Source organism: Cyrtonyx montezumae, unplaced genomic scaffold (assembly GCF_038088225.1).
Source record: "Cyrtonyx montezumae isolate F1298 unplaced genomic scaffold, pur_monq_1.0 scaffold_30, whole genome shotgun sequence".
Taxonomy (NCBI): Eukaryota; Metazoa; Chordata; class Aves; order Galliformes; family Odontophoridae; genus Cyrtonyx; species Cyrtonyx montezumae.
Window position 1 is genome coordinate 4,629,609 of NW_027072035.1, and position 12,981 is coordinate 4,642,589.

The 12,981-nt window shown below is 40.2% G+C and overlaps 1 protein-coding gene across 1 annotated transcript in view; it reads left to right on the plus strand.

Moving 5' to 3' along the window:
* The first annotated feature begins 4,077 nt into the window (after positions 1-4,077).
* Positions 4,078-12,981, plus strand: part of ARHGEF28 (Rho guanine nucleotide exchange factor 28) — a 58,195-nt gene continuing 49,291 nt past the window's right edge. Inside the window, exons 1-2 of the mRNA XM_065744212.1 lie at positions 4,078-4,335; positions 12,175-12,305. Of these exons, the coding sequence (XP_065600284.1) occupies positions 4,251-4,335; positions 12,175-12,305 (216 nt within the window). The 5' untranslated portion in view covers positions 4,078-4,250. The remainder of the gene's footprint in view (positions 4,336-12,174; positions 12,306-12,981) is intronic.

The window sequence follows — 12,981 nt, forward strand, 5'->3', positions numbered from 1 at the left end:
GTAGAACAGCATTCTCAGAGGCAAGCAGAAAAGTTTGCTGTTCTCACCAAGTACTATGTAAACCTAGTGTCTTGGTTCAGACTAGTGTCCAAGAAATTGCACAGATAAGTCAATATCTTAAGGATCTGGGCTATGTTTTGTGTTTTTCAGAGTATTCATTGATGGTTTGGAGAAGGGAGGTGGGGGAGCAACAGAGTTGTGACAAAGTTTTCTGGTGGTTCTAGTCTAAAGTTTCGAAAGAAAGACCAAAGTACTTGGCAGAGAAGAGAGGTGGTAAAAATTGTGTGACAAGCTGACCTATGTGAACTGTGATGCTATTGCTGGGAACAACCTGCAAAATCACACTGTAATTTCTGTGGGGAGGTTGGAAAGAGCATTTTGGTCGGAGTGTATAGTATCTGGCTGATAGCATTATACTTTCAGTCACTTTTATCCACATCTGCTGAATTTTCAATACAGTCATTAAGTCGCTTGTCAGGCAGTGAAAATATTTTGTCCAGGTTGAAGGGTATGTGATGATAGTTGTCATGGATGTGCAGTAGTAAAGCCACACATGTGTGTTGGTCACACAAACTGCTATAGAGGAGCATATAGCTCCTTGTATTATATCTTTCCTTGTCACAGCCTTCTCCAATTCTGGAAAATGATTGCAGGCTGTTTGGTCCTGAGGCAGAGTCAAGCTGAAGGAAACCAACTTCATCCTTTAATACTGGAGAATAATGTCTACAGCAAAGGCAGTGTTTTTTTGACAAAGCCTGCACAAGCCATTCTCATTACCCATATCAAGGCTTGGGATGTTCAGCTTTTATTTCTGGGATTGTTAGCCCTGCATAGCTCTGCTCTCCATGCAGTACAGGTCTGTTCTCTGTCACATGTAGTGCTGCTTACTTTCTGTGAAGGGGGCATGTTAACTCAAAGGAGTTTTCTCCTGTCCAGCTGGAGTGATCTGCTAGCCATGGGTGTGATATAGCAGTATTTCAGAAGAGGCCACATGCTGCTGTGCCATGAGGCTTTTCACGCTCTGGAGCAGTAATGTTGCTGTTCCAAGGAAACTGTAGTGGTGGTGACATTCCAGTTCTTCCTTCCATCTTGCCATGAGCTAATGGTCTAACAATATACAGTATACTGTAATGTCTCTGAAAAACATTTATATTGTGCATGTATGTTTTGGTTATCTTTGGGTAAAAGAATTTAGAGCATTACATTAGTATTTATCAAAAGCATTAGCCTTAGGGAATGCACACAAAAAACATTTGTTCGTTATCTTCACATCTATACCTTGGTATACATAATTGAAAACATTTTTAATGAAAGTTGAGGTTAATATTTTCCAGCTAGAAAGCTGCCAAATCTCTGTGCCAACTGCATGCAAATACCACTGCTAAAATGCAGCCACTTTGGAAATGACAAGTGGCAGGTGAGACATAGATTGGATCATCCCACAGAAGTGCAAGAATAGGAAGAAAAATATTTTTAGCTGTAGACTATAAAGCAAAGCCCTTCTCTTGATGGCAGAAAGCAGCCTGAGGTCTTTAAAGACTGCGTAAAGGAGTTCTGTGGGACAGAAAAAAAAAATCTTTCTTAAGGCCTGAACAGCGCAAATGATGTGAGTGGTATTTAATTAACCCTTCAGAAATAGGGGTTAATGTTGATAATTTATTTGCACTTTTAGAATGCCGTCAACAAAATCCCATGCAAGATCCTATTCAGAGGAGATTTTAACAAGCATGTAAGACATGCCTGAGAAACAGGGAATACACAGCAGGAGTAAATGATGAGGTCTTTGTCACTGAAGAACTTTAATAGCTGGATTCTTCACATGTTATTTTAATAGGTTTGATGTTTAAAAATTACTTAGTCTCAATTACTCATTTGTGTTAGGAAGTTCTAAAATAATGATACCAGTTTAAAAGCAGGCTGTAGCTGAACAGCCAGTGGAAACTTCACTGCAACATACAGAGGTAATTCAGAAGAGGGAATGTCTTAACACATAAAATATTTTAACGCCATTAAACACATCAGCTGCATTTCCAAACAGTGAGAGTTGCGTTCAGTTCTAGTTATCCCTCCCTAGACTAATTTAGAAGTGCAGGAAGGCCAGTGAAAATGCATAAATGTATTTTTCTTGATTGTGTGACAAAGGATAGTTGACCAATCAAAGAAAATGTTAACATTTTGCATGAAGAACAAAAGAGCAAATGCCAGAGTTGAAAAGTGAGGAATTTCAATGCTAATGTAAAGGATACATTGTTCTTTGAATGTAAATTCCAGTTCCTGCACAGAGTGCTGCCCAGAGTATGTGTCTGGAGTTGAGGCTTTTATTTGGGTTGGCGTTAAACATACCTGGTGAAAGAATGAACGTGCTTGGTTAAGGAGGGCTGATGTGTACAGGGGAAATCAGTGCTGAAGCAGCTGGGAAGACATTTTTTTAAGCACACAAGTTATCCAACAAATAGGCTGTCCCCTTCACTTTTTTTTCCTTAATCTGTGGCTGCAGCTGGAGACAGGCAGAAGCTTCAGAGTTCAGGATTGAAAAAAGTAGATCCATCCCTGCGTTACCTTGCACTGTGGGGACTCATCGGGAAACCTCCAAGCTGGTATTCCAGGGAGCTGTGGTGTTTTGAAGTAGATGCTCAAACCATGGATTTATATCCTCTATGTATTCTCAGTCGTGGATTGTCTGCTGTGATTCCCTGGGGCTGTTAATTGTATGTATAAATCAAACAAAGTCTATGGGAGTGTCTAATTTTTAAAGTGAAAGTCTAAGGCTTCCAGCGTCTGAGGCAAATTACTCTTTCCAGGCCTAACAAAGCTGGCAGAACTTCAGTTAATGCAAGGGCAGAACAATGATCTGTTTCAACTGTGTTTTGTGCAATTTATGCACTTTATGAAGTGTTTGTATAATAATTATTTTGTCCCTCAAAATCTGATAGATACTTTCATAATAGGTTTTGAATTAAATTTACATTTGAATTGCGTGATCTTCTTTCAGCACATATGTTATTATCTCAAACTGCAATGTGGACTGTGGAATCACTTGAAACATAATAAAAGAGTAGCTCTGCAGACCTCAGCAGCCTGAAAAATAATTGAAGTAAGGAATGTTAACAAGCTCAAATGTCATCAACTTCCAAAAAGTGATATTTAAGCTGATCCACATTCTCTCTCCTCTTTTATCTGGAGCACAAAAGCTCATGCGTTGTGGGATAACTAAAGGAAATGTTTGGTGGAGTTGGTTAAGAAACAGTGGACATGTTATTTTTGCTTTAGGTCTTATGTAGCACAGTTGAGCCTGTTTAAAAAATGTAATTTGTGTAGTGTAAAGATATTGGGGGAAGGGATAATGAGTTCCTACTGAATACTAATTGCCTACAAGTTGTTCAGGGAGACTATAAGAATGGAGGATTTGTTGTAAATTAGTCACTAGTTGTATTGTGCATTGCTGTGAGGTTAGAACAGTGCTGTAAGGGTGCCAGCTTTACAAAATCCTTATGATTCACTGTCTATGTCAGTGATTGTGTGGAGAAGAGAATACCATTCAGACTAAATATTACTGGAAGGAGGACTCCTCTAATGACATTGTAATCTTTCTATATAGCACTTAACTTCACGCTTATTTGAGCTAGAAAGATGGGAGCAACGGGCTTTTGAGTGGGTTATTGCTGCTTTTGAGTCGCAGCATCCCAGCGTCTGCTGAAGTCCTAAACACTGTGAGGGGAGGCACTGTTTGCAGTAATGTGGGGTCCAGCACATAGGTTAGTGCTCTTAGCTTACTGTTAATCTTGGGCTTTTGCCTATCCTTGGTTTGAGAGAGTTTGAAAACCCCAGATTTAACATGGAAACAAAGCTTTGAAAAAGCTTGCACTTGTTTGTTTACTTTTGAGACGTATTTTCTCATTCCTTACTCAGCTCTTATTGTTTTCATTTACATCAAAATGGAAAGGTGAGTTAATGATTCATTGGCACACAATGACCTCTCAAATAGCCCTAGACTGCGATGCAACAGCTCCACTCAAAAAGCTCTCATACTTTAACCTCCTTGTTTCTGCCTTAATATTTGCAGCCTGATCTGTCCACATGCCTGGATGCCTGAAGAGAGCAAACATTTACAGCTTCTCCCTCCCCTGTGTTTAGTGGGCAATTTGATCCTTCTTTGTCCTTTCCTTTATTTTACATCACTCTTAGACTTGCTACTGAGAGCAACAGAGTGCAACTTTGAGAATCTTCTTGCTTCTTACTGAACAAAAATTATGGACTCAGACTCTGATTCACCTTTTAATTATTCTTGGCCTTCCCTACCTAAAATGCGGATTCGAAGAAGGGCATCTAAACAAGGTATAAAAAGCTGTCTTCTTTTAAATAACTCTTGCTTACAAGCTCTTACCTATTTTTCATCCTCTGTGTGCAGGTGGCTATCAGCAGCTGTAATTAGGTGGATTTTACTCTTTATCAGAAGTCTACCTTGCTGTTAGTTACACTCTTGAAAATAATTGCCCTGGAATTTGTTAGGTAGGAATTGTTTCCTCCAAGTTATATACTGTTCTTTTGAATTGTTTTTGTTTCTTCGTTTTCTCAGAGTTTCTTTGGGCTGTACCTGTTGCTCTCACTAAACAACTTTGATGCTGGGCGTTTGCAGAAGTGTGTTGCAGCAGCTACAGAAAGTTCTTGTTACAGTTGTTTTCATTTAAGGGAATTTTGTAACTCAAATATGTCTCAAGAGCTAACAGGAAACCTTTTAAATTATAAACAGAAATTTGATCAGGATGAAGAAGGAAGTCTTTTCCTTTCTGTAAAAGAGATTTCATGGTCAGTCACCCTCTTTACAAAGATCCTGATGCAATTAGATACTGTCTTTGGTAGAAAAGCCTCTGGAAGTAAGCATTCTAAGCATTGCCAGTATGATACAGACGGTTTTAAGGAGGTTGAAAGGCACTGGGCAGCAAATTTATCTAAGGAAGAACTATCACTGAAAGCATTAATGAAAGAAGATATTTTTACTTGCTTTTATAAGTGAAAGAATGGAGTAAAATTTTAATTTATATTTCTGTCAATAAAATTGCTTTTTTCTGTGTGTTTCAAAAAAGGGAAAGAACAGATTATTTCAGAAAGGGAAAAGAACAAATAATAGAAGCAAGATCCATCAGTGTCATTAAAGCCAGTGAGCCAGGAGAATCGTGTTGTTTACACAGGCTCAGACTTTGACCTTCTCTTTTAGAGCAGAAAACATGTACAAAACGTACATTTTAAAATGCCCAGTACTTAGAAACTTTTTATTCATAGGGAAGTCCATTTTTTTCTCAAGTTCAGAGGAATTTCTTTGTTGTGTATGGGTATGCACACAATTTGTAAAGATGGACAGGGTTGTGTGGGGTTCGATCTTTATGTCTCACATGAGGACTTATATTATTTCTAGATGCTGTATCTCTGTACCCATGGTCCATGACATCTCAATTGTTCTTTATTTTACCTTAGGACCTTATTTTACCTTAATGTAATCATTTATATATATTTAACTGTTGTATAGCATTGCATGCACATATTCTGTTTGCGTGTTTTCTGTATAACATCTGGGTTCCTACCCCTGTTAGTAGCGCACCAACCCATGTGTCTTGTGTGCACAGATGGTTGTCTGCGTGGTGTTGCTGGAACAAGAAGACACTCTGCTTGCAGGAGTGTGTTTCAGTGATGAATTCCAATTTGTGCTTAGGGAGTTGAAATACCAAGTGCTCACAGGGTGGGAGAAACACCTTTGTGAAGGGATGACAGGCTTGTGATCTGTCCCTCACTTTGCTTTAGGAAGGCTGTGTTGGTGGCTTCCTTCCCAAACAGAATATAGTGTGTTTTCACATGGCTGTGTGGGCTAGAAGCCTGATAGGTGTGTTTCCTTTGTGAAGGAGGGAGTTGAGATCTCAGCGTATGAGTCCATTGAGCTGACTGGAGGCAGAATGAGATTCTTCCTCCCCATTCTAAAAATCATGAGGGCTTCCTTATGTGCCTGTGTTGGGTGTTTCAGCTGATATGCTGCTTCACCTTCAGCTTCAAACCCCTTATACTGTCTGGAGTTGTTCCTCCATAGAAATAGGAAACCTGCACACACCTTCACACTTTCCCAAGTTCAGCTTTTGTGCCTGCTTGGACACCTTCTGGTTTTTGGTGCAGCTGTGTGATGGAGTGCCTGCCCTGAACTCCAGGGGCTGGCAGGAACCAAGCACTGAGTGTCCAGCTTGGGGACTGCCTCCCACATTGCAGACTCCATCCTGCCTGCTTAGGCTGCATGTGTATGGCATAATTAAAGTTTAATTGGTCTCAGCAGAGAATATGAACATGGCTTTGTCTTTAATGATTGAGATCTAAGTATTCTAATATGCTGAAAGACCCTTAGGATTATTTATTACTCAATTTGAATTGATTGTGAAGGAGATCTCTTTCCCCCCCACTACTACCCCTCAAATGTAGTTGTAAGCCTTAATTTCTCAGAGCAAATCGACCTGCAGAGCCTTTTTGGAGGCTTTAAGAGCCTCAGAGGTGCAGAGAGTGCCTGTTCCTTATGAGCCGATTCCACTGTGCTAAGATTTGGAAGATAGGAGCCAAGTTCTCTCAGGCTGAAATGGGAACTGAAATGAAACATCTTGTTTTTTGGAAAAATACTTTATGCATTGTGGTGTTACATAAAATGAGACATCAATTTTTTTTTGCCTTTTTGTTCAGTCATTTACTGCCAGCTTCAGGGAAGGAGGTTGAGGCTGTGAATCCTGTGCTGGGTGGGGATGCTTTTTCCCAGTCCAGGTTTAGGTGACAATTATCAAAGGCAGTGATTCAGAAGTACCTTTATCCTTTGTGTTTTAGTGGCTACATTAGGAGCAAATCTTGAACATCCTGGATGTGATTTCTAGCATACAGCTCCCTGATTGTCTCATTGAATTATTTAGGAAATGCAGTGCTTGACTTTCCACTCCAGAGAGTCAGCGATTTAAATATTCTTTGTGACAGCTTTGTGGTATCAGCACCTCAAAGGCTACCTTGTTTTACCCACAGTGTAGTGCTACTCCATACTTGCTTAATTTTACTCTCAGGAATAGTTGCACTGTCTGAATGAAGTGCTAAGACTGCCAAGGTAGGAATGGGAGTACTTTGTTGAAAAAAATCAAGTCACACCTCCAGACATGCATATTGCTTCTGTCAGTACCTTACTGGGAATTTGTGGACTTCCTTCCCCAAATTCGTGTGATCACCTCTGGAATGGGAGGAACATTTCCATAGTCCTGTGTGACCCATGTGCTTAGTTGTCTGCATTTGCTTTCTGACTCCATAGCTGTGTTACTTCCAGTTATTTATTAACCTGTGTTTGGATTGCTGGGGGTAAATGTGACGAGTTGTCTGAAAACTATTCACAGTATCTAGAGGAAGGAATTCATAATTTCTTTCCTGACTCTCAGTTTGGTCACACTGCTGTACTCCATTTCTCTTTCGCTGTGTGCCTTCTCTGAAAATTCAAGTTTTGTTTTTTGTGGGAAAAATCAGTATCATGTTTATGTGGTTTTCCAGAAAAGGTCATTTAAAGCTATACATCCTTGTATGTCAATTCAAAGTCTGTTTTAAAGTTATTGCTATGGTGATCATGTGCTTTCTAAAGTTAATGAGTTCTTATGAACTTTTTTGCTTGGTAAAATGTTCCTGAAGTATGTGATGACAGCTGAATACCTTTGGCCTTCTATGGTGGAGGGGTGGCATAGGTAAACAAAAGAAGGGCAGCTGACATTGTCTGTCTGGACTTGTGCATTGCCTTTGACGTGGTCCCACACAACATTGTTATCTGTAAATTGGAGAGATATGGGTTTGAAGGCTGGACTTCTAGGTGAATTAAGTATTGTTGTTAGTGGCTCTAGGTCCAGATGGAGGCTGAATACAAATGGTGTTCCCCAGGGGTCCATCTTGGGAGCAGTGCTCTTCAACATCTTTATCAATGACAGAGAGAGTAGGATCAGGTGTATTCTCAGCAGGTTTGCTGATGACACCAAGCTGAGTGATGCAATTGACACAGTAGAAGGTAGAGATGCCATCCAGATGAACCTGGATGTGTTTGAAGAGTGGCAACATGAGAATCTAATGAGGTTCAGGAAGGCCAAATACTTGGGTAGAGGCTATCTCAGGGATGTATACAGACTGGGAGAAGAACTCATTGGGAGGAGCCCTGCTGAGGACCTGCATGTCCTGGTGGACAAAAAAACAGACGTGAGCCAGCAGTGTGCTCTTGCAGCCCAGAAGGCCAACAGTATCTTTGGCTGCATCAAAAGAGGGGGGGCCAACTGGGAGAGGGAGGCGGTTGTCTCCTTCTACTCTGTTTTTGTGAGGCCTCATCTGGAGTACTGTGTCCAGGCCTGGACTCGTTGTACAGGAGGCATGCAGAGCTATTGGAGCAGGTCCAGAGAAGGGCCACAAAGATGACCAGAGGGCTGGAACACCTCTCCGATCAAGAAAGGCTGAGGGAGTTGCAGCCTTCCAGAACTTGAAGGGCACTGTGCTTGTTGGGTTCTTCAGTAGCTGAGGGCTGTGTCAGTGCTTTTATGTCATATGTTTTTCTTACCAACCACTCTGAACTCCATTACCAAGTACCTTGAAGGCCATTACTGACACCTTTCAGAGCTAGAACTCTTTGCGACACCTTCACTGTTCAGAGGGATGCCAAAATCTTCTCTGTCTGTCCATGCGCTTTTCTGGAGTTTACATCTGCAGTGGGAGTAACCACACTGAATGGGTAGAGAAGATTTCTGAGGCATTGCGATTGAAAATAAATTTACTTGATTCTCATAACCTTGCTGGGTATTAATAATAGCACCTAGTGCAGTGGGTACTACCTGCTGCCATTTAAACTGGTGGAAGGCAGCTGGTGGTCCCTGTGAGTCTACTGGTGACTCTTGCCTGCTCATTAACAGGCTAGAGTCAGTTAGGAGCACTGCAGTCATTCAGTGCATGATGTGGACATTTGCGCATGATAGGGACATGAAGCTATTTTTTCTTTTTTTTTTTTCTGGTGGCAATAAGTTACTAGCAGAGTCAATGTGTAATTAATAATGCTCTCCCCTGCATTCAGCAGAGTCTTGAAATACCTTTCCTGTTACAACAATACTGTGATGTAGTTGTCACTCGATGCATGTTTGAAATCAAGGGAGGTGCAGGTAAGGAGGTGCAGTGTGGTGATACTGAGTCACAAGGCCTTCTTTTTTGTGACTTTTCACTTCAAACTTTAGCAATTGTTTGCAGATCTCACCTTTAACAGCAGACTGGCGTATCACCTGAAAAGCATATAAATGATAATCCATAAGAATTACTGACTGGAAACACTGTAGTAACATATGCTGATAGATACCATGGTATTTGCAGCAGCTTCCTGGAGAAAATATTACTCAGATGATTGTTACTCTTGTATAAAAAGATGTGCAAAATGTGGTATTAGCTGTATAAGCACAAATGTAACATAAGGGATTTTTGTTGCTTCTGGCCAGGATATGTAAGTCACAGCACAGTCCATTAGCTGGCTACAGAAACCCTGGCAGCAAGACCTGTGCATGGATCAGGAGGCTGTCCCCAGAGGAGCTGCCCTGGGTTTGCACTGTGGCTCTGTAATCCTGAGCTGATGCAGGGGACATGTACTGAACCTCCTTTGGCTGATTACCAAGCTGGAGGCTGCATTTGCCAGCTGTGCTGAGCAAGACTGGTACTGAGGCAGCACTGTCTGTGAAGTAGTGGGTGCACAGGATGGATGCAGATCCTGCCTGGCATGCTTTTCTTCAGTGATTGATTGTTTTGAGACCAGCACTCAGAAAACTTTGCTTGTCACTAGAAAGCACTGCATGCTTTGCCGAATCACATTTCCATCTAATTTTAGCTGCCAGTTATGATGAGCTGCTGTAGAAAACAGTGGTTTATACTATTTATAAACAAATGCTTTGAGATCTTGGCAGACATAAGTGAATGATTTTTAAGTCTAGCAAGTCTCAAGATGGCAGTCACTAAGATCGTGTTAAAAATCCTGAAGGAGGGAAAAAGAGAAATGAGAAGTATAAGGATGTTTTCAGTGATATCAGATCCCATAAGGCTTGCCAGGACTAGAAACGAAATAATTCATAGTGTGCCATTTGTAAATGGGAATTTCCAGTTTTCCATAAATATAGAGCTTACTGTTATTGGGCTTTATGAGATAGGATCTTAAAATTAAATAAAAGCTATGGTATAGCATTGCAGTTTTGGCAGCAGTCTGAGATACTTTTCTTTTTTGGAGAGATAATGTGTTCCACCTCTTTGAAAATGTAGTTTCTAATCTTATCCACCTTTGCAGAAAACAAATTGTATTTGATGCAGACTAAGAAGGAATTGTTGCATAATTTTCTGTAACAGACAATCTGGAATTAAGTTTTTTGAGAGCTTTGATTTTGGCTATCTTGTAGAGTATGATATTACTTTTTGTCACACTATCCTTATGCTAGTCTCTCCCCTTCTCCCAAGGGAAATGCTTGACTTACAGAAACTTAAAATAGAAAAAGTTACTTTAAAACTTTATTTTTTTTAGCTGCATATTTTCACAAAATTGAGAACTGTACTGATTACTGCTTTGTGAAGTTTTGCTCCTTTTACAATTAGAAGATGTTAGGAGGCTTTTGCTGCCATTTCAATTGCTAGATTAATGTATGCTCTTCATAATCAAAAGCAGCATTAAGAGAAATGTGCCCACAGGACAGCCTGCTGGTGTCTGTGGCACTTAGGTTTTCTGCTGCTCAAAGCCATGTAACAGTCAGTGTGCACAGCTTTTTGTAATATTTGCAGTCATGAACACACTGTTGAAACTAAATCCTGAATGTCTGTTAATCACAAAACCACAGAATTGTAGGTGTTACATGGGACCTCTGAAGATCATCTAGTCCAAATCCCAGCAGCTGTTAAGATGGATGTCTTACCATTTCAGCAGAAAAAGCGAGTCAAGAGCAGGATTTATACTGAGCATCATATTCACAGATCAGATCTTGATTGAGGGCTCTCACTCTGCAGAGGCACTATTGGTGCCATTTTGTTTTTATCCCTCTTACAGTTTTGTTTGTTTGTTTTAGTTATCTGCATTAGTGATTTAAGATCAGCATTTTATTTTATTGCTTCCAGTAGGCAGAATGCTTAAGGAAAATCATTGTTTGACTGCAGATTAACTGTGTTCTGTTCATGTAATGTATCAGAAATTAGATTATTAGCATGTAAGCCAGAGTAATACGTGTTTCATCCCAACCCATAAATCTTGTTCTGCTTACTGTAGTTACAATTCTGCAGCCACAGGCTACAAAATTCTAGCTCAGTAGGGAAATAGGTTTTACTTGCTAAGTTACAGGAACACTTATTTTAATTTACTGTTTAATCATTGAATGGTAACTTTTATGATTTATTTTTCAACTATTGGCTTCTAGGAACATTTACCAAATGTTAAACAATTAAGAAACTGCAGATTTTTGTGAGGTGTGGGCTTGTCTTGGCTAGATTATATTTCTTTCTAGTAGTTTATGTAGTCCTTTGTTTGGAATATAGGATGAGAATGTTGATGTTCAAACAAATGATGTTTTATTTGAGGCTGAGCAGTGCTTACAGAGAGTCAAGGACTTTTCAGCTTCCCATGGCACTCTGTCAGCGAGCACTGGGGGAACTCAGGGAGCTGGCAGGGGTTGGAACCAGGACCCAAACTGACCACAGGGATCACGCTGACCATGTGGCATCATGCTCAGCAGTAAAGCTGCGTGCAGGGGGAAGGCTTCTGTTCAGAGACTGGCTGTGCTTCATTCAGCATGTAATGAGCCCTTCAGTTGTGCATTACTTGATTTGTATGTTCTGTTATTATTATTCCCCCTTTTCCATCCTACTAAACTGTCTGTAATCTCATCCTTTGATTTTTTTTTTCTTTTTTTCTTTCTAATTCTCTTTCCTGTTCCAATGGGGTGGTGGGGTATGAGTAAATGACTAAGTAGTGCTGACCTGCCTGCCAGGTTAAATCACAACAGATGATGCAAATATTTCTCAAACTTTAATCCTATGGTTTTGTTCTTAATAGTTAAACTTATATATTTTTATGACTTTGTATAAATAAGAGAAAAAAATGGTTTGAGAAATATTACCTTTTTTCCACATTTTCTTTTTTTCCAGCACAGAGACATTCTACCCTTGATGTTCTTAAGAGACTGAAGACTCCACCTACTTTATTTTCTGCAGCCAGACTTTCTACTATGCTGAATAGAAGTGATGAAGTCTATGCAAACTGCATGCTAGTAGACCAGGTAAATTTATGTTTGAACTTTGGGCAAAGGTGAAAAGGTGAGGTCAGTGTCCTTTGAGCTGATACAGAGCATTGTGCTTCTGGGGCTCCTGGCTGAGGGTTTGTGCTTCTCATTCATTAGCAGTGCTGGAGATTGCATTTAGGCCAACTTGTGTTGTAGATCACCATATTACAACTGAAATCCATCTTCACAGTCACATTTAAGCATCATAACTTGGGGAAGAGGGACTGGTGCAACCTTAGTCATTTTATACAGTTGAACAGCTGCAAAATTTTAGTGGCATGCAGCTGTGGCTTTGGTGATGGTTGACCTGATGTATTCATTTGTAATGCATTGTGGGCTCTCCCTGGGTTGAAAGTGTGAATGTAGGAATAAGAAATGATGAGGTTGTAATATTACTTGAAAACTTTTAACTTCATGAAACACTTCAGTACTATATATACTGCAGACCCAGGTCTTTGTTACAGCTGAATCAGAAGTTTCAGTCAGAGGACAGCATGTTCAAAATACACTTCATGTTACTGAGTGATGGACAAAGTTCATGCTTATTCATGAGACCTAATATTAACAATATCCAGGTTGTAAAGGAAAAGCTGCAGAAATGCAAATGTTATCTGACTGTACTGCTTCTGAGATCTTCAGCTTGGTTTACTGCCCTCTGACAGCTCCGTGCATA